General features: G+C 35.2%; 1 protein-coding gene across 2 annotated transcripts; it reads right to left on the minus strand.

Moving 5' to 3' along the window:
- Window positions 1-7389: 7389 nt before the first annotated feature.
- On the minus strand, window positions 7390-22682 carry LOC123562239 (ovochymase-1-like). 2 transcript variants are annotated; one of them, XM_053536726.1, is made up of 12 exons: window positions 22555-22682; window positions 22414-22446; window positions 21617-21791; window positions 21044-21252; window positions 20167-20342; window positions 17639-17855; window positions 16835-16939; window positions 16260-16446; window positions 15319-15578; window positions 14336-14481; window positions 12654-12738; window positions 7390-12410 (listed from the first exon to the last, which is right to left on the minus strand). In XM_053536726.1, exons 1-12 carry the CDS (start codon window positions 22616-22618, stop codon window positions 12331-12333), a joined length of 1737 nt encoding a protein of 578 aa, XP_053392701.1. In that variant the 5' UTR covers window positions 22619-22682; the 3' UTR covers window positions 7390-12330. The 2 variants fall into 2 exon arrangements, with proteins under 2 accessions (XP_053392701.1, XP_045210822.2); XM_045354887.2 differs by having other exon boundaries at window positions 21617-21794.
- Window positions 22683-23347: the final 665 nt, after the last annotated feature.

A 23347-nucleotide genomic window follows, 5' to 3' on the forward strand; every position in this document is an offset into this window, starting at 1 on the left:
TTTTGAACCTTGTTCGAGTCTCAACACCCCAGGTACCTACCTATACTATATATATATGAATATGTTCGTAGATGACTTGGCTTTACATTTAAGCTACTTACAAGTCCATATGATTGCCATCAGAGCTCAGGACAGGTATCAGAAAATTATTTACCTTGTTATATGCGGTAGGGTGCTGGCCAAGATTAAGCTGACCCGAGCCAGGGAGCCGTGAGAATTGCTTCAATGGTGTCACTGGACTCAGTGAAGGTAGTGCTTGGGTTTTTCAGGACCGTCTTGACTGCTCTGACAAGTTCATATTTTGAGAATATTACCGGAATTTGACCTATGACCTTGACCCCTAGCCGACCGGGTTCGAACCTGACGTGGTCTCTTTTCTTTAGGTCCTTTGCAACCAGGTATCATTTATCAAAATCGGACATCAGGTTATGAAGATATGGCTTCATAGACAAGGACCACCCCTCTATTTAATATATGAAGAAGTATGCATATTTTCACGAAAACTGATACATTTTGAGAGACGATCCTCCGACGAAACCGTCGGCGGTAAAATTATACAAGTTACATATCCGTTTAGACAATGTTTAAATTTAATATATAAAAGTTATTACATTAAAATATCTTGTGTTTGGAACATTCTACAATTATTTGAAGTTAAAGAAAAACACGGACATTTTCCGTACGGAAAAGTATGGAACTATTTTACCTTTTCACCGGTAGACGGGCGACATGCGATACGACATTATGAAAATGTCGCTTCGTATTGTCGAGTGTCACTTCGCGCGTCGACCATCACCCAAACCCGCGACACGCGACATACGATAAGACATTTGGAAAATGTCGCTTCGTGTTGTCGAGCGTCGTTTGAGTTATCGCATGTCGTTTGATAATGTCGCCGTCGCGTTTGCAGGGTCGACACACGACAACGCGAAGTGACATTGCGACATTATGAAGTGACATAGCGACAATGCGATATGACGCTCGACAACGCGAAGTGACATAGAGAGTAATAGGTTAGTGCCGTAGATGAGAAAGTTTATCTGGCGAGGTGGAGGAGGTTATCGGATGAGCCGTGAGTCATTACTTCATTTTCCGATATTTGGCAATTTATTATACAAAAATAAGTGTGCAACAACCGTTTTAAGGAGGTAGGTACAAGGGTAATTTCCAATTAGTTGAACCGCAGCATTTTTTTGTATTTCGCGTAATATGAAGTTTTAAGTGTCACAATCTCAATTTCGTTTGTCTCTGTCACTTCAAGCTCAATTTTTATCCAGGTTTGAAGAACATGACCCCCCAAAGGTATTTCATATTAAAAGAAGAAGGAAAATACGGATATTTAACACTTTTCAGTGTATTTTAGTTTCATTGATATCCGTAGAAGTCTGCGTAATTGATAATTTTACTAGTATGCACGTTAGCTTTTTAATATAAGCTTTAAATGTATATGTCGCGGGATTCGTGTTTCCATGTAACTCATTTTCTCTCATTTTTAAACAACTATGTATAAAAATAGGGGTTTTCGACGGCTTCAGTGCCATTCTGTTAATGGCCAACATGGAATATTTAGGAAATATTATTAGCAAAATAGCAAGCACTTTACATGGTACCCTCTTTTTCTTAAAGTTTACAATAACCATGGCATCAGAGATGTTTAAAATAGCTTATATCTTGCTTTTTGTCGTAATTTTTTATATAAAAAATTGGATAAGATTATCTTTCTAGTTAATGTAGCTTTAAAACATATTATTTCTAACGCAAGTTATATTTTCGTGTTATTTGCATTTATTCAAACAAATTTCACAGCTTAGAATACTTACAGCAGTACCCCTCGTCTGACATTTTTCATGGAAAAATCGTTCAGCATGCTGCTATTATTCTCATGAATATTGCTGAAATGAAAATAAAAAGCCGAAGCTGTGTTTCTTAAATAGACCAGTGTCAACGCTTTCGAATTTTACATTTAGATACATAGGTCACGGGCTTCGTTTCCATGGTAACATCAATTGAATTCAATAAACCATAATTTTCTACTGAAATTTGAACAATTTTAGATCTTAGTTTTAGTATATAAGTAACAAATTATCAACGGAACCTGAAAAATAGGTATTACAAATCAGACTGCTAGATTTTTTATTTGAAAATGGCCGTTACAAGTAACCTTTCACCTAACTATATTCCAAATAACATTGGTTACCATCATCCATTTTCTTACATTCCGCATAACGTTTCAGTATAACTACATAAAAGAAGCAAAATATTGATTATTATTCAGAGTAAAAGACTCATAACAAATAATTCAGCAAATAATGGTTATTTGAAAATAGTTAAAATAAAGAAAATGCACAGAATTACGTACTTTCAAGTTAAAAGCTATTAATTTTGCGCGGTAACTGACACGTAACGTCATGACGTCAATGACGTCATTTTAAGGCAACATTGTTTTGAAGCGTTTCTGCAGCAATTTATTCATTATTTCTGATTTATTAAACCATAAAGCATCAGATCGGAGAAAGGTTCGTGATTTGTTTTCAGAAGAATGAATATACAAACACATTTAGTTTGTCGTAAACGTCGTCGTATATCGTCACGTTAGCTTCCGGTTAGACATACAAATATGAAGGTAACCTACCTCCATAATGACGTCATATTAGTAATAACGTCACTTATATATTGACGTAATCACCGACACCGTAATGTGGTTACAATTAAAGATCGCAATAACTTCTTCGTTTTTGAATAAAAACTCATTATTTGACCACTCATTTTCTTAGTTCGGACATTTTCAACACAATGGTGATGGTTTCAATGCAAAATTTCTTATGACAACAATATCGATCATAAGGTCACATGATCAACTGACCGTATATCACTGGTCACGTGTCAACTGACGGTATATCAAGAAAGATATACGGCACCCTGATATCGGGTCGAAAACACTGCAAGTGCCAGGATAGATAGCGATATATCGTGCTTTTGAAAGGCGACATTTCAAAGTGGATATCGCGACATTGTCGTTTGGGATTGTCGCCGTCGTTTGCGATTGTCGGGTGTCACTTCGTAATGTCGCTATGTCACTTCGCGTTGTCGTGTGTTGACCCCACAAACGATTATAAATGGCCCCAACAGGATTCCGTAATATGTAGACTTGTATATATTTCATTATGCCCCCCTTTGAAAAATGAGGGGTATATTGTTTTGCAGATGTCGGTCGGTAGGTAGGTCGGTCGGTCGGTCGGTCTGTCGGTCGGTCGGTCGGAATGTAGACCTATCCGTTTCCGGATGATAACTCAAGAACGCTTGGGCCTAGGATCATGAAAGTTGATAGGGAGGTTGGTCATCACCAGTAGATGATCCCTATTGATTTTGAGGTCTGTATGTCAAAGGTCAAGGTCACAGTGACCCTGAATAGTAAAACGGTTTCCGGATGATAACTCAAGAACACTTGTGCCTAGGATCATGAAAGTTGATAGGGAGGTTGGTAATGACCAGCAGATGACCCCTATTGACTTTGAGGTCAGTATGTTAAAGGTCAAGGTCACAGTGACCCTGAATAGTAAAACGGTTTCCGGATGGTAACTCAAGAACACTTAGGCCTAGGATCATGAAAGTTGACAGGGAGGTTGGTAATGACCAGCAGATGACCCCTATTGATTTTGAGGTCAGTATGTTAAAGGTCAAGGTCACAGTGACCCTGAACAGTAAAACGGTTTCCGGATGATAACTCAAGAACACTTGGGCTTAGGATCATGAATGTTGATAGGGGGGTTGGTAATGACCAGCAGATGAACCCTATTGATTTTGAGGTCAGTATGTTAAAGGTCAAGGTCACAGTGACACTGAACAGTAAAACAGTTTCCGGATGATAACTCAAAAACGCTTAGGCCTAGGGTCACGAAAGTTGATAGGGAGATTGGTCATGACCAGCAGGTGACCCCTATTGATTTTAAGGTCAGTATGTCAAAGGTCAAGGTCACAGTGACCAGGAACAGTAAAATGGTTTCCAGGCAATAACTCAAGAACGCTTGGGCCTAATATCAGGAAAATTGATAGTTAGGTTGGCCATGACCAGCAGATGACCCTTATTGATTTTGAGGTCATTAGGTCAAAGGTCAAGGTCACATTGGCCAGGAACAGTTAAATGGTTTCTGATCTTCTTGTCCAAAACCATAGGGCCTAGGGCTTTGATATTTGGTATGTAGCAAAATCTAGTGGTCCTCTACCAAGATTGTTCAGATTATTTCCCTGGGGTCAAAAATGGCCCCACCCCTAGGGTCACATGGTTTATATAGACTTATATAGGAAAAAACTTTGAAAAACCTCTTGTCCAAAACCACAGGGCCTAGGGCTTTGATATTTTGTATATGACATCATCTAGTGATCCTCTACTAAGATTATTCAAATTATTCCCCTAGGGTCAAATATGGCTCCGCCCTGGGGGTCATATGGTTTACATATACTTATATAGGGAAAAACTTTGAAAATCTTCTTGTCCAAACCGCAAAGTCTATGGCTTTGGTATTTTGTAATGTAGCATCATTTAGTGGTTCTCTACCAAGTTTGTTCAAGTTATCCCTCTCGGGTCAAATATGGCCCTACCTCAGAGGTCAAATGGTTCATATAGACTTATATAGGGAAAAACTTAGAATCTTCATGTCCATAACTTACATCATTCAAATTTGGACCACATGGACCACATGTATAGTTTTGAGTGGCAAGATGAACCTTGATATGAGTTGACCTTGATCTTGACCGAGTGACCTACTTTCACATTTTTGTACCTACAGCCTTCAAATTTTGACACATGCATAGGTTTGTATACTGAAAAAAACTTTGACCTTGTTATTGACCTAGTGACCTACTTTCACATTTTTGAAGGTACAGGTTTCAGATTTGGACTACATGCATATTTTTTTGTTCCAAAATAAAATTTAACCTTGATTTTGACCTAGTGACCTAGTTTCACATTTCTCAAGCTACAGCCTTCAAATTTGAACCACAAGCGTACTTTTGTGTACTGAAATGAACTTTGATCTTGAGATTGACCTAGTGACCTACTTTCACATTTCTGAAGGTACAGGCTTCAAATTTGGACCATTTGCATAGTTTTGTGTTCCGAAATAAAATTTGACCTTGATTTTGACCTAGTGACCTACTTTCACATTTCTCAAGCTACATCCTTCAAATTTGAACCACATGCATAGTTTTGTGTACCGAAATGAACTTTGATCTTAAGATTGACCTAGTGACCTACTTTCACATTTTTGAAGGTACAGGCTTCAAATTTGGACTGCATGCAAATTTTTGTGTTCTGAATTGAAATTTTACATTGATTTTTATCTATTACCTACTTTCACATTTCTCAAGCTACAGCCTCCAAATTTGAAGCATATGCATAGTTCTGTTTACCGAAATGAACTTTACCTTGAAATTGATCTAGTGACCTGCTTTCACATTTCTCAAGCAACCGCTTTCAAATTTGGACCACATACACATTGTTTTGTACATAAATGAAATTTGACCTTGATTTTGACCTTGAGCTAGTCTTGAAATTTGGAACATTCAAAAATGGCTCAGTGGCTGGCGCCAAGATTAATCTGTAATCTCTTGTTAGGTTAATAGGTTAAAGGTCAAGGTCAGATTAAACCAGAATGGTAGTACTTTTGTTTACAGTGAGCATATAATTTCTGTTCCTTGTGCAATTACTAAATGCATCAAGGGGGGCATTTCATGTTCGACGAGCTCTTGTTAGAATAGTCATTGGTGAGATTTAGCTTCACACACACATTGCATAAAGATTATATGAATCATTCCATCTTTCCTTCCTCATTTATGCATCCGGCCATCCCTTATTTCATTTCTTAAAATATACCCTTTCTTAAATCAAGGAAAACAGTATTTTAGTAGGCACAGCCCCTTTGTCTTATTTTTGTGCACATCTAATTCAATTCATGTTGTACATCTAGTATTTCGTTTCAAGAACAGTGCTACTTCAAAATACAGATCATATCCAGTAGTGCTTTATTTAATGTATTACAACAGTTACTGAGAAAAAAAGTACCAGATTTACAACATTGTTTAACCTGAAGGCGACGGTAGTATAAAAGACCTAAATTCTATTATTTTTATATAATTTCCACTGTATTTTTTGCACGACTGGTTATGACAAAAAATCACTAGTATATCACCGTTCAGGTCGAATGGATCCTGGATCACAAGTTGTGTTGAAGCGGCAAGTGTTACCCGCCTGCCAGTCCTGGATCACAAGTGGTGTTGAAACGGCAAGTGTTACCCGCCTGCCAATCCTGGATCACAAGTTGTGTTGAAGCGGCAAGTGTTACCCGCCTGTAACAAATCCAGGAGATTAAGCTATTGTGAATAATAACCCTTTTATCACATACTGTTTGTTTATTTGTTTATTTACACAGTATAGGTTATATGGCGCCAAACAGGACTACAAATTTTGGTTTCACATCTCATTTACATCGAAATAAAAACACGAGTTATGGAATCAAAATTTGCACACCTGCTGGAATCACAGAGTTACAGCAAAACCAAGTGTTAAGACCCTATTAGTCGCCTCGTACGATCATGCAAGGGTAAGGCAGTGATTCCAATTCTTTTCATACACAGATCGTCCCAGAACCACATGGGGCTTTTTTTATCACATACCGCTACTAAACTGCTCAAACTGTTTCAATATTTTTTTTTCTATGGTGATAAAAACCTGGTGTTATATGGCATTTGCATTATATAAGTTTTGTTACTTCTAAATTTTAGTGTCATCCTATTCAATTGGCTATGACCTAATAGATTACTAACTTACCGAATGAAAACTTTTTAAGATGTTTCAGTACACTGATTTCATATATTTTAGTAACAACTAAATATTTTAGCCAATTATAACAGATGTCTGAACTTTGTATACAGTTGACACGTTCTTATAGCATAATTTTGTAAACTGGAACATACGAAAATATATCATGTCTGGGTATTTTCAATGTCTCAACCTAATTTTGGTCCTTCGTGCAAAAGAAACTCTCTCAACAAACAGCCATTGCTGAGCTCAGTTTAACTGATACTTTCCAGTTAATAATTCCTCAAATAAAAAATATCTCTTAAATAAACACAAGTATAGAAACCGCTGTAATAAATCGCGTCATCTGATATGAAATGTGTGTGTTGATTTTTTTTGCAAATTTTATTTAAAAAATATAGCTCTTTTACACTCGGAAAAAAATGAAAAATCATCATTATTTTCCAGACGCTGCGAAAAGTAATAAATTATGTTATTATTATTATTATTATTATTATTATTATTATTTATGACCGTATTTCTTTTTGAAAGGATAGGGGAATAGAAAACCTAACCTGTTTCATAACACCAAAGAAATTAAGTGATTTTATTTCACTATTCCCAGAGACATGTAAAAATATAGGGAAAACACATTGTGGATATTGATAAATATAATGTACATCAGAGATATACTTATTATTTCCTAATTACATAATATTTCTTGTAAACTTATTTCTAATTATGCAAAAGATCAGAGTCACATATCGCTCTTAAGCATTTCAGAAAAAGTAGCTGAAACATTCTGAAAAAACATATAAATTATTTTTGTCTGATGACCAAAAGGTGTTTGAAGAAAGAAATTTACATATATTACGTTGAAATGATGTTTTGGGTTTAAAAATGTACCTATCCTAAAAACATTGGCCCAGCAGTAGTAAAATCGCCTATCATTTAAATAAAGCTGCTTCTCGAGCTATGATACCATGACTGTATCTGAATTACTCTACAAGCTTTTTACTGATAGGCTAGTGTCTATTGTCTGGACAAAATACAATTTGTCAAGAACCCGACACCGGGTTGCCAACCCATGTGGCTTTTGGATACCGTACACACGTAGAAAACGGCTCAATTCAGGTAACATTTTGTCTATATTTTCCTTATTACTTGACGGATTTTCATAATACCCCCATCACACCAAGCTCGTTTTCAGTACGTTCTAAAAAAGTAGCCGAACGGGCTCAAACTGTGTGGCAACGGAAACGCAGTAGCGACGTTCTACAGTCTGTCTAAGAACTTTATGGACTGGCTCGGACGGGGTTGAACGGGAATGGTGCTCCAGAACTTTGAGCCTACTCAAAAATTTCTGCCGATCATTCCGTCCTACAGTTAGACGGACTGACAACGTACTTGAAACGAGATGGACGTACTAAGAACTGAACCGCCGTACGTCGATCGTACTAGAGACATAGTAGGACGTAATGCGATCGGGGGTCAATTTAAGTACGTGTGCACACCGACCGAATCCGTTTGTAGCTCGTTTAACCCGTTCACAGAAAGACTTAACTCGACCGCATTACATCCTTCGTGCGTCGTTATTCCATCTGAATACGATCAAAATAAAATACTAAGTTTGCAATACGTTTCAAAACAGTTCTAAGAGTTTACAATACGTTCTCAGCACGATCCGCACGTTTTTAGTACGTTTAGTACGTTTATTCGCAGTTCCTACAACGTCGATCCCTTATGCAGTACAATTGCACAAGTTAGGGTATAAATACATGCCGTTGTCGTACAGGTTCAAGATTTGGGCACAAGATTTAACCAAGTTTATGCCTTTTGGTTTCTGACTCTGTCCTCCTTCATCTTCGGACTTGGAGACAGAGTCGTCAGAAGGTGCAGGGAATGTATTAAGACACTCATCCTCTCAACTTTTACGTTCAGGAGCCGACTCAGGAGACTGTATCGGCTTTTGTAAGACGTTGGTTTTTTACTGCTTTAACACTTTACACCCTGTCTCTGTATGGCTTCACTTTTCTTTGGAGTCATATTGATACTTGCCTATTGCTGTAGGTTTTTTTTTTTGTGTCTTGAGAGGTTGAAGAGACAAACGAGAAGGAGAACTGGGCGAAACGTGATGGCTTTTGATAGCCATCGGGTCAGAACGTGATTGCAATTTACGTTCTGAACGTACTAGGGAGAGATGAGGACGTATTCAGAACGAGTTAAACTGTCTGTGAACGAGTTGGTCGAGTTAACAACTAGTTAGAACGTATTTCAACGTACTCGGAACGAAGTAGGACTAGTTACAAACTTCTTTAATCTGACTATAGACGGACTTTGACTGCCTACAAACGGTGTTGACATGAGGTGAACGGGCATTTTTTCCGAACAGAACTTACTATAAACGTACTTCAGACGGGATAACGACGCAATGAATGTTTCAAGAACTGTTTAAGAACTAACTATGTTCGCGTTATGGATATTTTCCGGCCAAATTTCATACGTTCTAGCCAGATCGCAGCCCGTTTTACAATATTTTTGGACGGGTTAGGACGTTTTGAGAACTAGTTTGGTGTGATGGGGGCTTAAGGTAAAGTGCGTCGATAACGTACACTATTTTGCAGTTAGGCGAAGTGTTAGAGAAAAGCACCGAGAATTGATTGCAGACATTTTGTGCGAAGGAAAGCATTTTTCTCCCTTCGGTGCACTTTATCTAAAATCCGTCAAGTAATATGGAAAAATATAGGCAAAATGCTACCTAAATCGGGACATTTTCTCCGTCCGTACGATATCCAAAGTCACGTGAGTTGACCACCCTGACGACAGTTCACAAAAAGTTGTTTTTTAGTTACGGTTCATTGAACTGCACTGGTAAAGTATTTATAGGTTATAAGATTTGTATCGAGAAATATGCACGAGTTCTGCAGCGGAAATATTGCGCGACTTTAGGAGCGCAATATTACTCCGCGAAAGAACGAGTATAGCAGATCTTGAATTGTAAATGGAAGTCTGATATAGATCTATAGTCCTTCCGAAAGTGTGTATGTTGTAAGTAAAATATTTGATCAAAATTTGAAGCGATGTTATCCGATGCGTACATGACGCTGAATATCACGTCGAAGTGACGTCAACTAGTGATGGGCCGACAATCGGCGACAATCGAATAATCGTCGGCGTTGCATTCATGAGCGCGATCGCCGACTTCACTTTTCCCTGATCGATTAATTACTTGTCACCCTAACGGATAATTTAGTTGTTTCTGACCTTTTTCTTTCTGGTATTTACGGTTCTTTGGGGCAATTACGCCAAGGGAAACTACTCTACGTAAAAATGGCTTCCTCCAAAGTGTCAAAAGAAATTGATGTCATCTGTGATCATCCAGATTTTGGAAGATATATGACTTTTACAAAATTAAGCCGGGAAAACCATCAGCCTAAACTCTTGACATTAGTATGGCAGTATGCATAGCATAACGTAAGACTTACGCAAGCATATTAGCAAAAGTATTTTCAATTTTTGATTTTGTGGGATTGAAATCATTCCAGCCGTTAACTAAGAATTAATAAATCGTTAATACTTTTTTTGCTCCAAATAATTTTAATTTAATAACATAATATCACTGGATAAGTCCCTGGTGAAATTAAGACAGTACCTGATTAGAAGGTTACTATCTTCACAAATATTTTACTTTTATGCAGTATCTTACTCATATTTATGAAGGGATACAACAGAAATAGGATATTTGATGTCTGTGAGGTTCATTTCGTAAGTAATGACATAAAATATACATTGTAAGGTGAACTTATAGATATGCAACTAGAGTAACCGATTATCCGATTATATCCGATTAATCGAATCGGTTGGCTTGTCCGATTATGCCGATTAATCGGTTGGCAAATCTGACCGATTTGCCCATCACTAACGTCAACATAATCGCGTTATGATGATTTTGACATTACTTACAATGTTTAAATAAAGTAAAATGTTTACTATTAGCATCAGAAATAAACAATTTACAAAACTTCAAGATACTCCAACATAGCATACTAATCTGGACAACATTATTTCATACAATTAGTTACAAGATTCAAGATACAAGGACATTTATTTTGTTTGCAGACCTTTCTGCCAATAAAACAAATTTTAACAACCACTTAGAAAGAAAATTTTGATCTATAAAATACTAATCTAACATGATAAGTAGTTTATATCAAGTTTGAATATTGAATTGGTATCATTCAGGGAAAGAAAATGAAATGAAACATGCGTATTTGCGACACGTGGTGAGAAATTAATAGCATTAAGATTTAATTAAGGAACATTCAGTAGTAAGACTCTATACAATGAAAGGTAAAACATTAGTCCTCGAAGCATCAGAAAGTAAAATAAAATCCAGAATTAAAGCTTATTCATAAAAAGTTCAGGTATGCAATAGAATAAAAGAAGCTATGGTGAAATCACCATATTTTAACATCTAAAATAGGTAACACTTTCGGTAGAGGGGCTGCCCAAGTATCATTTTGTCAAACCACTTTGAAACCTAGCCCGCAAATTCAAAGTTAAGGGTCATTAACTTTTAGAGAAAAAAAGAGTACTAATGCGTTCTTTATGTAAGTCTATGTAAAGCTTCTGACATATCATGGTACGAAATTTTGTCCAAGGCTACTTCTTAAAGGCCACTTGCAAACGTCGTTGAAACATATCGTACTCCAAGCCTCGATCGTCCTTGTGTCTTATGTAGGAGACGTTTTCAAAGCTCTCCATATGAAATTCCATGTAAAACACTGATCCCTGCGGCGGCACAAAATTTAGTCTATGCGAGTTCGATGGAGCAGCAATCAAGCATAATTTGTTAAGTATACGTAAACATAATGATTTCTGAGACGGTACAAAGCTTTGTCCAATTGTCGCCTATACTAACAGCTCATCAGGAACAGTTTATTAGACAAAAGTTATCAATTTGCTGGCCCTGTTGTTTTTTTGTAGGTCTTAATGCGTAAGGGACTCTTTGATTATGCTTTACTTTGACAAGAAACGTTCTGAAGAAACTTTACCTTAGTGACACAATAAACACATGATAAAACTTAATCAGTTCTATTAATATGAGAGAGATGTGGGCTAGACTGGGAACATGAATGCATCATCTTAACCAACAAAACGAAGATAAACGCATTAAATGTAATATTTGTTCACTTTAAGTATAGCTTTGACTATAGTAACTATAGCACTGTAGCGTTGATAAGCAAGCAGGTATCTTTAGCTTTTTTTGTTTTAAATTAATCACATCTTGAATGACTCAAGCAGTAAGCTTTTTGTAATTACAAGGCGCTGAAAACTTCAGTTCAATTTCAAACAATTGTATTTCGTTGAAGTTTTTTCTTTATGTAATCAATATCAGTCAACATTAAATTGAATGAATAAAAGTTTTAAAGCATATTCAAGGGTATGAAACGCTTCAGGCAATCTTTATTTCTGCTTCTACAGCTGGACGTAGCATGTATAGAGACATAAGGTTTGATAACAAACTCTATCATTTAAAAGTTAGCTCCAACTTTTTCCCTGATCCAGTTGACATAGCTGAATACCTTTGTGTAGACTCCCGGAGACTTCGGCGCTGAAATTTTCAGATAATATACCTCGTTACTGTCGTTTAGAATACATAAATTTGTTTAAACTTACATGTTGAAACATACATTCACACCGTCTACATTCAGGAATCCAACATTTAATACGTGACATGTTTTAAATAACGTTAAAATTAACTCCTCGTTTACTCGGTATGTGAACATATCGGCAATTTCACAAAGTGCGACACGTAAAACTTGCAATGCATAGTTTTATATCAATTCAGACATACCTGCACAAAGGGAGCCAAACGATGTGATTCCATGAATATGCCAAACATTCGACTCTTTAACAACGAAAGGTCCACCACTGTCTCCCTGCAATGCCAAAAAGTGGTTATCAAAAACATGTGCAATATTTCAGTGCAATATTTCAGCGCAATATTTTAGGTTTTCTAGTTATCAAAGAAATTTTAATGTGCTTATCTTGAAGTACAGATGGTCAGAATCAGAATACCTCTGTTAAATCTCACTTCATTATCTTTACTGTTAAGAGGTTTACACACTTTAAATCAATAGTTACCCTGAAAACAGAAACCAATTTTATGCATATAGTGTTTGCATACATCCAGCAGGTAGATGAAGCTTGAGTATACCAACTTTAACCTGAAAATACTTGCGTTTACTATAAAACGGCAGGTACTTTAATTGCGTTTTTCAGTGAGATGGTAATTTGTTTAATGCATAACTTTCCCATTGGATATATCAATATCTCTAATGAACTAACGTAAATAAAACAATTTACAAAAAAAAATCTTACAACTTTTGTACTCGCAGCACAATTTTATTTAGATAGAAAAAAATCATTCACTTTTATTTGCAGATTTTGTGGTACATCAGCTTAAATTTCAAACTTTTAAACAGTAGTAATTTGAAAATGCTGTAGTCCAGGTAATGTTTTGACAAATGTTAAAGTGTAACAGTTATGTATTTAATTAGTTATCAGATAACATTTGTACTACAACCGAGCCTATATGCCTAGGTCAATAAGCAGAGTGCAGATATACAGATCGCTGGGTTGTGAATTCGATAGACCCCGGGAGAAGCATTATATTGCTTGCGACCATTTGTTAAAAGATGCGTCCTCGGCCTCTGATTAAAGAGTGAATTGTGGAGAACAGATTCGTTCTGGTACAGAATCCTTAAACACTAGTTACTTACACTGTCGAACGTTACATAATGAAAATCTGCGCTAAAACCATAACAACCAAACAAGAATTTGCATAAGATGCACCAGCGATGTGATTCATGGAATATTTGAAGTTTAAATAAAATAAGCGATAACTCTTACAAGAAATATTTATTTTAAACTGCAACTGACAAGCATTCAGTACCAATAAAAAAAACATAAACACTTATACATATCAAACAAGCTTGAAATTAATATCTAAAAGTTAGAAAATTCTTTAAGTGTATATTTGTAGTAATTCACCTTCTCAGATTAAAGGCTACTGACATCAAGCACCCAAATATTGCTTATTTCGTTTATGTGGAAAAATGTCCAAGTTGTCGAAAGAATTCAACTGTTTCACATTAATCATATTCAATTTAAAGAGACATTGACTCATTCTTTGGTAATTCCACACAGTTTCATTCAAAGTGAAACCAATCCTAGCATAAGTCTGGATCATCCTATCATATGTCAGCAATCCCTCCACCCAACTAGGACAGTCAGATTTTGTCCTTGTTATCTATTTGTTTTATACACATGTCTAAGAACTCTCGTGTAAATTGTCCTGATGTAAATGTCTGTACGTACACTACTATATATGATTTTAGTATAAAAAGGCAATGTTCTTTGAACAAATTTGTTTCTGTCCATTTTTATACATCAAACTTCGATGAATGACTGGTAATATTAACTTACAAAAAAAAACAGAAAACACTTTGTTCTAGTAACAGATGTTATTTTTACCTGACATGCGTCTTGTCCACCTTGTTCATACCCAGCGCAAAACATTTCATCTGTTACTTGGTCACCTAGGTGATCGGGTTTTATACATAAACTTCTTGGAATAATAGGTAACATGACCTGCTTCAGTACATCTGGACAACATGTGCCTGTAATATACATAGTTGGGGTGTGTTCTACAACGTGTTATTTTCATTACCTATTTCCGTGACTATAACATTATCTTACAAAGACGTTTTACTCAAATTAAACTGCATTCATTATTTTATCTTATGTCTTTTATGCTAGTTAGACTGCATGCCTTAATGTAAGACATAAAAACAATCCGTTCTTTGTCTGTGCATAAACTGGCTACTTGCTTCGATGCATCAATTATTTATTACGTATAGCTCTAGCTTCTAATGTTTAGTCCTACATGCACCAAAGCAAAGCCACACTACACTTCTTTTATCTCTTTTTCGGTATAGATATACTACAAGGACTAAATGTGGACACAAACCACCGTAAGATATACATACTTAGTATAATATAATCTTCATTATTCGTTTGTTTTTGGGGGTTTTTTTCGATTTATCTATTTGCAATCCGAAATGACTGTAAAACTCGCAAGAGGGGTTGGCAGTATGCAGAGAAAGATAGACGAATTTAAGGTCATATAATGTTAATTAGATCTAGTCAATACAATATTTTTCAGTATATTATTACCATTTGCTTTGTTTAAGACATGCACCTGTTCGTTCCTTATCAACCATATGATCTTTTCTTAAGAGTATAAAGTTCCCTAGGTATAAGACTACTAGTTCAAGGCTTCTCTAAAACATGTTTACAAAATAACACTTCTAAGAATTTGTTCTACAATTATCGACTACAGACTAGACAGTCCAAAATATCTCACTCTTCTGGCAGCTATAATAGAAACATGATCTTTGTTTTAAATAATAAATGCAGCACAAATATACAAAACGGTGAATCAATAGACATTTCACCTAGAACTTCTCCCCATCCTGTAACAAAGCCATACTGTCCAGGTTTTGGTTCTTCCTCTGGTAGACATACAGTACTGACATAACTATTCAAATTAAATGGTGATTCCAATTTAACCAGTGCTATATCATTCACTGTTGTCACGTAGTAATAGCTTGAGTGAACAATAATCCTCTCCACGTGGCGTATCTGTTCTGCGTTTTCTGCTTTCTCTTTGTTGATTTTGCCCGCTGCCACTGTCCATTCTATTGTGTGTCGATTACTTGAAATGTGAGTATTACGTTTATCAGTGTTATATTGCCACTATCAACTGTATATTTGTTGTTTGTAACTCACTTGAACATTATATTGACCAGATTTTATTGAAAAATCGACCATTGTTATCGTAGAGATACATGCATGTAGTCATGCATAAACAAATATATTAGTTTACTCTATTAATGCTTTAACGTATATTTAGATACATATGTACAAATCAGTTTTTATACAAAATCACTAGTCATTTTTTTAAAGGGACATACCACCAGATCAACATCAAATTCAAATACTGGCAGCAAATCTAAACGACCTTTACGTGTGTGATACAAAATACAGCTAAATTCTTTTCTATTTACATTGAATTTCAACAGCGTGACAAACAGTTTTGAGAGTTTTCTACAGATCTCTTTGCCAAAAATAGTGTTATCATAGATAGATCTATACAGTTCTTACAACGCACTAAAAAACTGAAAACATTTTCTTTCTATTGCAATACCTAACAAAATAAATCACTTTCTAAATTTCGAAAAAGGACATAAATCTGGATGTGTGCAGCTTGTAAAGTCTGTAAAATTTAAATTTCAAATACTGTATTTGGGTAAATAGACACATGACCGATTCGGTTCGATACATTAAACACCTGGTAGAAGCAATAAACATTTAAGTATACAACATTTAAACTAACCCTTCAAAACAATGAGCTGCTGTTAAAACCCATTTCTCATGTATGATTGCTCCACCACACGTGTGGCTGCCATTAATCCGGAGCGAAACCATCCATGGCCAACTATGTGACAACGCCATCCGTCCACCAACTATCTTTGTGTTAGATTCTACTGGCTGTATGGCTGGTCTTCCGCACAGGTTATTCTCTAAATTATAATTAAACAACTTGTTTCTTTGTTGAATTATTACATTATAAAATTACAAACTGCATTTCAGAAAGAAAGACAAAAAATTTCCCTTTTATAATGAACACATAAATAGTTTGTCTATTGGCTACCTGAGAAACTCAAATTTCCATTACGTTCTTCAAAGAATGAATAGCCTATACTTTATCTAGAATATAACAGGTTTACATGAAAACATTTTGTACATAAGTGAAATGACCAAAACTGAAGAATGGAGGTATTTAAAAATCCATTAAGTATGCATGTACCATTTCTTAAAAGTTCCTAACTACAGTTTAATCCGCAAAATCCCATACAAGGTGAAAAAAGTATAATTAAAATTTTAAAATGATGATGACTAATTACCTACCACATACAGCTTCGTCAGAAGAATCCGGGCACTCTGTAAAGTTGTTACACACAAATTCGTAGAATATGCAACTTCCATCCCCACATTGAAACATATTGCATACATCTGTGTGATAAAGAGTTCAAAGTCAAATATCATATTTTCGCATTCTACAGGTTTAAATTTAATTACACAACTTTAAGAAAACCCAAGAGCTCCGACTGAACTTCATGTACGTTTGTCCATAATTAATTCGAAAATATCTTATTTTCTGCATTTCTTAAGCTGACAGAAACTTTTTCAAGGTGATGGAACAACATTAAAGTTATTCTCTTTTTAAATGATCTTTATTAAGACTTATACCTGTAAACTTTCAACTATTACACTGGCACTCGTACCAGAAAAATCCAAAAGGCGAGTACGACATGCATGTTTTATCCATTAAAAGTCCTAAGCTCTGTTGGCAACGGTAAGGACTTTTTAAAAACCGTGTAAATACACAAATTAGTTGGAAATTAATAGCATACTAGCAGGCATGCATATTGTTTTTGGCATGAAATAAAGTCACAACCGGCCATACCCGGGTGCAATTCTTTTAGAAGTTATGCGAACAAGTTAATTTATGAAAAAAAAATATTAAGTTTAACACTATGGAATGTCTTAAGCCAAATGATGGGTGTAAATCATTAGCATCCAGAACCCTTTTTGAAGAACCTTCCGAAGTTGCTATGAAATGTTTGTATATGATTAAAACGGCCAGACGATAACTAAGAATCCGATTTAAAGAGCTCCCTCATACAAATTTTAGTCAAAAGTGAAAAATACCTGTTTTTGGCATAAATTTATATGTCAGGTTGAAACCAGTTCCTGCAACGTCAGCATCTGAATTGAATTCGAGGAAAAGTGATGACCCTGATGAATATATATCATCAGGGAACATTAAGCCACACATTTGTGCCAGTTTGGTCGATACGTTGCTGTTTCCATCGTAAATAGCCACATAGTCATAGGTACAACCAGCGATTTTCTCTGTCAAAAAATCCTGAAAAACAAAATTGCAGTCTGCATCAATGTGTTTTCGTAGAAACTTAACTAACAGCTTGCATAGAAATGTTACTTTGTTCACGAAGTGACCATGTGATTTACTTTAAATGCAAATTTACCTCATCGGAAGAATTTTTAACTTGACTGTGTTACATCACATTAAATTCCATTCAGTTTAGTAGAGGCACGGTTATTGCTTTGTATTGTAAAAGATGACGTAGAATAGGAAGAAGGGGATAATTTTGTTATTATCCTGAGTCATGCCGACTTCCAATTCCTTTCACTGACATGTATCACTCTTACAAGTAATATTAAATTCTCGTCCATTCCGTTAACTTTAAAGAAATGTGCAAAAGTATATAAAATTCAAAAACGTTGTTTTTTTTGGGTTTTTTTTATCGCAGTTTATCCTTCAAAAGCGAGTGAAAGAATTGTGCTTACTGAATGGTTCATTTACGTCGAGTACAGAGCGCAACATCGGAGGAATTGAAATGTCAAGCAAATAGTTGCAGGCAAGGGATATAATGATGATAATAATAATAATAATAATAATAATAATAATAATGATAATAATAAATTCTTATTTTCAGAAGGTAATATATACAGACATGCAAATAAAACATTTACAACATCTTAGTTCAAAAATGGCCTTATATAACATAAAATAAATAAACAAATAAATAAATAAATAAATGTACAATACCCGACAATCACTAAGAAAACGTTATCTAAAATCTCATTCATACTTAAACATTATACATATAACAAGAGTAAGTTTTACATTCAAAGACTTCATATAATTTCGAACCTTAGTTGGTACATTCGTGTAACAAATAAGATTTCAGTGGCTTTTAAATGGGTTTAGAGATGTTAGGGAACGAATATTTGTGGAGTGGTATTACAGTAATATGCAGAGATATATGAAAAAGAAGCTTTCATGTAATTAGTTCGTTGTGTAGGTGTTACTAAATTGTTATTTGAAAATAATCTCTGTCTAAGGCTATATGCGTTATTACTGGAAAAGTTGAGCAATTCTTTTATATAATTGGGTGATAGGTTTTTCTGAGCTTTATACACCAAGACGGCTGCATGATAATGACACCTGATTCTGAACGATAGCCATTTCAGTTCATTAAATAATACAGAGTTCGGTTTGTCTGATTCATTGTTTTTTATTAATATTGCCATTCTTGTCTGAAGCTTATATATGGAGTTAATGCAATCAGTTCATGTCCCCCACACATAATCTAGTGTCGTTGACATATATGAATTACTGTACATGTACATTATCTTCATATCATAACTTAAGTAATAACTTATCTTCTTGAAGAGCGCTATTTTATTATCAATTCTGATACATACTTTGTTAAATTGTAGCTTCCACGATAACGTATTGTCTACGTAAACACCAAGAATCTTTTAGTGAAGTTACATTTTCAATTTCAGTGCCGGCTATATTTAACTTTAGATACGAATCTCTTTGACTTTTTGATTTGTGGCTCGTGGCTAATATCATACATTTGGTTTTTGTGGGGTGAAGCGACATATTATTGTATTTACTTGGCACCATTTATTGATAGTATTCAAGTTTGTTTGAAGCTAGAATATCAGAGTCAGATTCATATAGTGTAGAGTCGTCCGCGCAAAGATCTATATTTCCAGTGTTCGTTTCCAAGGCAATATCATTAATATATAGGAGAAAAAGGATAGAACCCAGGATTGAGCCCTGGGGAACCCCTGAAATTATATTAGGTTTCTTTTGATGTTGTATTTTTATGTTTAATAACCTGAGTTCTATTTGACAGATACGATTTGAATATATTAATTGTACTGTTAGAAAAATGATACAGTTCCAGTTTATACAGGAGAATTTGATGGTCAGCTAAGGTCAAGAAACACTGACCCAACATATTTCCCAGAATCTATATCTCTTCACCAAGTATCTATTAAGTGAATAAGAGCAGTGTGGCACGAGTGATGTTGACGAAAACCTGACTGTGTGGAATTGATGACTTTAATCGACTTAAATAAAATGTTTGAAGCTTGGAAGCAGTATGTCTTTCGAAAATTCTAGACATAGTTGGTAAAATTGAAATCGGTCGATATTTTTATTGGAGTCATCTTTGTTACAACTTTTAAGAATTGGTGCATTTTGTATTACAAACGCCTCCTTAAGTGCATCGTGAAATATTCCGTAACGAATACAACATGCAAGAACAAATAATGTATACGTAGATTCTCGTTAAAGTGTGTACACGATGTCTCATTTAAATTTGATCAATATAATGACATTAAGTCTAGGGACTCACATCGAACATTAGCCTTATAATGCTGCCAGGTGGCGCTTGTATGAACCAGTTACATCGCACATTGTGCTGATACCGACTGTGTCCATCGTATCCAGGAGAGGAAATAAACCCACGTGTATCATTTAATATTTTCACGTCACCATGGCAACCATCTTCTTTCAACACTTCGACAGTAACTGAAAGGAAAGAGAAACTGGCATAATAATTTAATCACACAGCTTAATACAACAGTAAATAATAACCTTTAAACTTACTTTTCTTTACTTATATGTAAAGGGCGTATATCCTTGAATATCAGATGTAGTTAATTAAGAAATAATATATATCCAAAGTAGTCATTTGCTTCTCAATAAAACTGGATGCAACCAATTACATCACGAGGGCGTAGCTATGACGTTTGGCGCTATGCCGTAATAACGGTAACGTACACGCATTGAATTGTTGCAAAATAATACACAATTTCAGTCTTCTTTGTTTAACAGGAAAACAAATCGGGTTTTGTTAGAATATCAGATATTTTTGACAAACTACTTTTTAATCAAAAATGTCTCCCCTACACACCTGCAGTAAAAGTTAATAAATCCACTTTAAACCAAAGTACCCAGTCTAGCGTGCCTCATATCCTACTCATTTAACAATAAACAACTTATAAGGACTAAAGTTACTAATGTGAGAAATAATAGGAACAGATGCCTCGGCAGTTTCGAATCTTGTTTCTGTTTAAGGGAGTTCCGCTTAAAGCCCGTGTTTAAGGTGCATGAGGGACGTTACACATTCTATTACACGGTTGCTATTATTTTGGCAACATTCCAAAGGATTTTTATAGATCTGGTTTCTATATTTTCGTGTTAATTTAGATGTAACAAAAGAAGACTACCTGTTTCATTTTCAGGCATGTACGTTATATTGAATCCTTCATATTCATTGGTGGAATCTGTTCGTAACATAAGCAGCATCTGGTTTCCTGTTGATACGACGTCAGAGGGAATAAAGTTCCCACATAAATTACCAAGAACGGTTGCAAATGCATCGATTCCATCGAAAATCCGCAAATAATCCCTCGAACATCGCCTCGTGTTCTCAAGCCTGGTTGTCAGAATGAAAAAAGGAAGCATATAAAATCCTCGTGCATATAAACAGATTCCTTTGCTACAAGTATTTTATGTCCAGCATGTGTTATGTTCTCTTTATGATGCCTTCAGTGGGGTGTTATAGTATTTACTTGATGAAACTCACCAAATTAAATAGGACATACAATGTAACAACACTGCACGAACTTGTATTATAATGTTCGCAAAATCTGAACATGTTCATTAGACTTCGTGAAGCAAGCTAAAGCTAAAGTATCATTGCTTGCATGCAAATAACTGTTGTATTAATACGAACTTAAGTACCATGCAATATTGCATACTACATACGGCATTAGTATCGATGTTAAAAACTAACTCACCTGAATGTATTAAACTGTAGTCGTATTATTTCGCCAGCGGGTGCCTGCAGCATCCACGTACATATCAAATCTGACGGGTAGTTAGACGAGCCAAAATTAGGTGATAATATGTTGCCGTCAGTAGAGGCGTCTATCATCTGCTTGCAACCGTTCTTTACTGGGATCAGCCCATCGTCTGCTTGGTAAATAGAAACATATTAAATCAGTATATGTTTAAGTCTTCATAAGAAGAGAAAAAGTTATTTGGTAGAACTTTTACAATTGTATTTACAATAGACAAAATGAGTGTCTCAAAGAAATAAGTGATTGACCTTTCCAGATAACCTAATATTTACACGCCGGTGTGAAAATTGCGCACGCTCGAAATTAGCTTAGGTTTATACATGTAATTATTTAGCTTATAAAATTCATTTGTGATAGATCGATATATAAAACATACTTCTGTTTGTTCCTTATATAATTATGAAGCTAGACTAAATGATAATATGTTTTGATATTCAGACATTCTAATCTAATGCATTGAAAAATTAATTCCAAAAATGCGAGGGGTATTTTGATTTTGATTTTTTATTTTATTTTATTTTATTTTATTTTATTCATTTTTATTTTTTTTTTTTTTTTTTGCAAATTTTACACTAGGTGTGTTTTAGTTCACATGATGAAAGATTTGCTTTTGCGGGGACTAAAATTTTAGTGCGTGAACAGCGCTTCACCAGTTTATGTTTAACTTAGATAATGTTATTACATTTGAATCCATTATATTGCGAAAAAATATTTTATAGTAAGAATCAACTTACCTACAAATCGTTTCTCTCGTATTCCCTGGTATTCTGTAAAATCAAAGGTGTATTTTTTTTAATTTGCTAATTTTACAGTGAAAACACGTTTAAGAAAATTACAAACAATCCAGACATCTACATAAAAACATCCGACATTACCCGCAAAGGACTGATATCCAAAAAGCAGCGCTAGCACAGAATAAAAAGTAGTTAAAGAATTCATTTTAAAATTCAGGCCCTATTAAATTGATTCAATTTTGTTTCAAGTAGGCTATCTTTTTATACATTCAGACACGTGTGTCACAACTTGGTTACGGAGAAATGTGCACCCGTTGGCTTTTGGATATAAAGCCACTTAAGGACACATGTACCATATCTTACAGTAAATAAAGATATGAAATAATTCATTGATCTATACTTTGATCTTTAGAACGGGTAGCAAGATTTGTCACACAATTGTATACAAAATACCATTTTTTTTTTTTTAATTAGTGCACAGTATTAGGGAACTGACTGGATAACACAGTAGGTCGGTCAGTAAGTTTTTTTGGATGTAAAAAAATAGCTTCGAATCCCGTGTTTAAGTATGTAATTCAAATATTTTTTTAATGTTTTTATGATATGAATTAAGATATTTTTTTTACTGTTACGTTCATTTGCGATAATTGATTTTCAGATTTTCATTTCAAGATTTAATTATTGCATTTCTGTTCGGTTCTTTAATACAACAGGGTATTCCCAAGTCTATCTGTCTTTAAATGAGCCGCGCCATGAGAAAACCAACATAGTGGCTTTGCGATCAGCATGGATCTAGACCAGCCTGCGCATCCGCACAGTCTGGTCAGGATCCATGCTGTTCGCTAACAGTTTCTCTAATTGCAATAGACTTTGAAAGCGAACAGCATGGATCCTGACCAGACTGCGCGGATGCGCAGGCTGGTCTGGATCCATG

The sequence above is a fragment of the Mercenaria mercenaria genome, chromosome 2, assembly GCF_021730395.1.
Source record: "Mercenaria mercenaria strain notata chromosome 2, MADL_Memer_1, whole genome shotgun sequence".
NCBI lineage: Eukaryota > Metazoa > Mollusca > Bivalvia > Venerida > Veneridae > Mercenaria > Mercenaria mercenaria.

Coding starts and splice junctions, on each gene's coding strand:
- LOC123562239 (XM_045354887.2), bottom strand. CDS start 22,618: ATGAATTCTTTAACTACTTTTTATTCTGTGCTAGCGCTGCTTTTTGGA. Junction 15,579..16,259: donor GCAGCTCATTGTTTTGAAGG/GTTAGTTTAAAT, acceptor TCACATTTCAAG/TAATCGACACACAATAGAAT. Junction 12,739..14,335: donor GTGGACAAGACGCATGTCAG/GTAAAAATAACA, acceptor TTGGCATTGCAG/GGAGACAGTGGTGGACCTTT.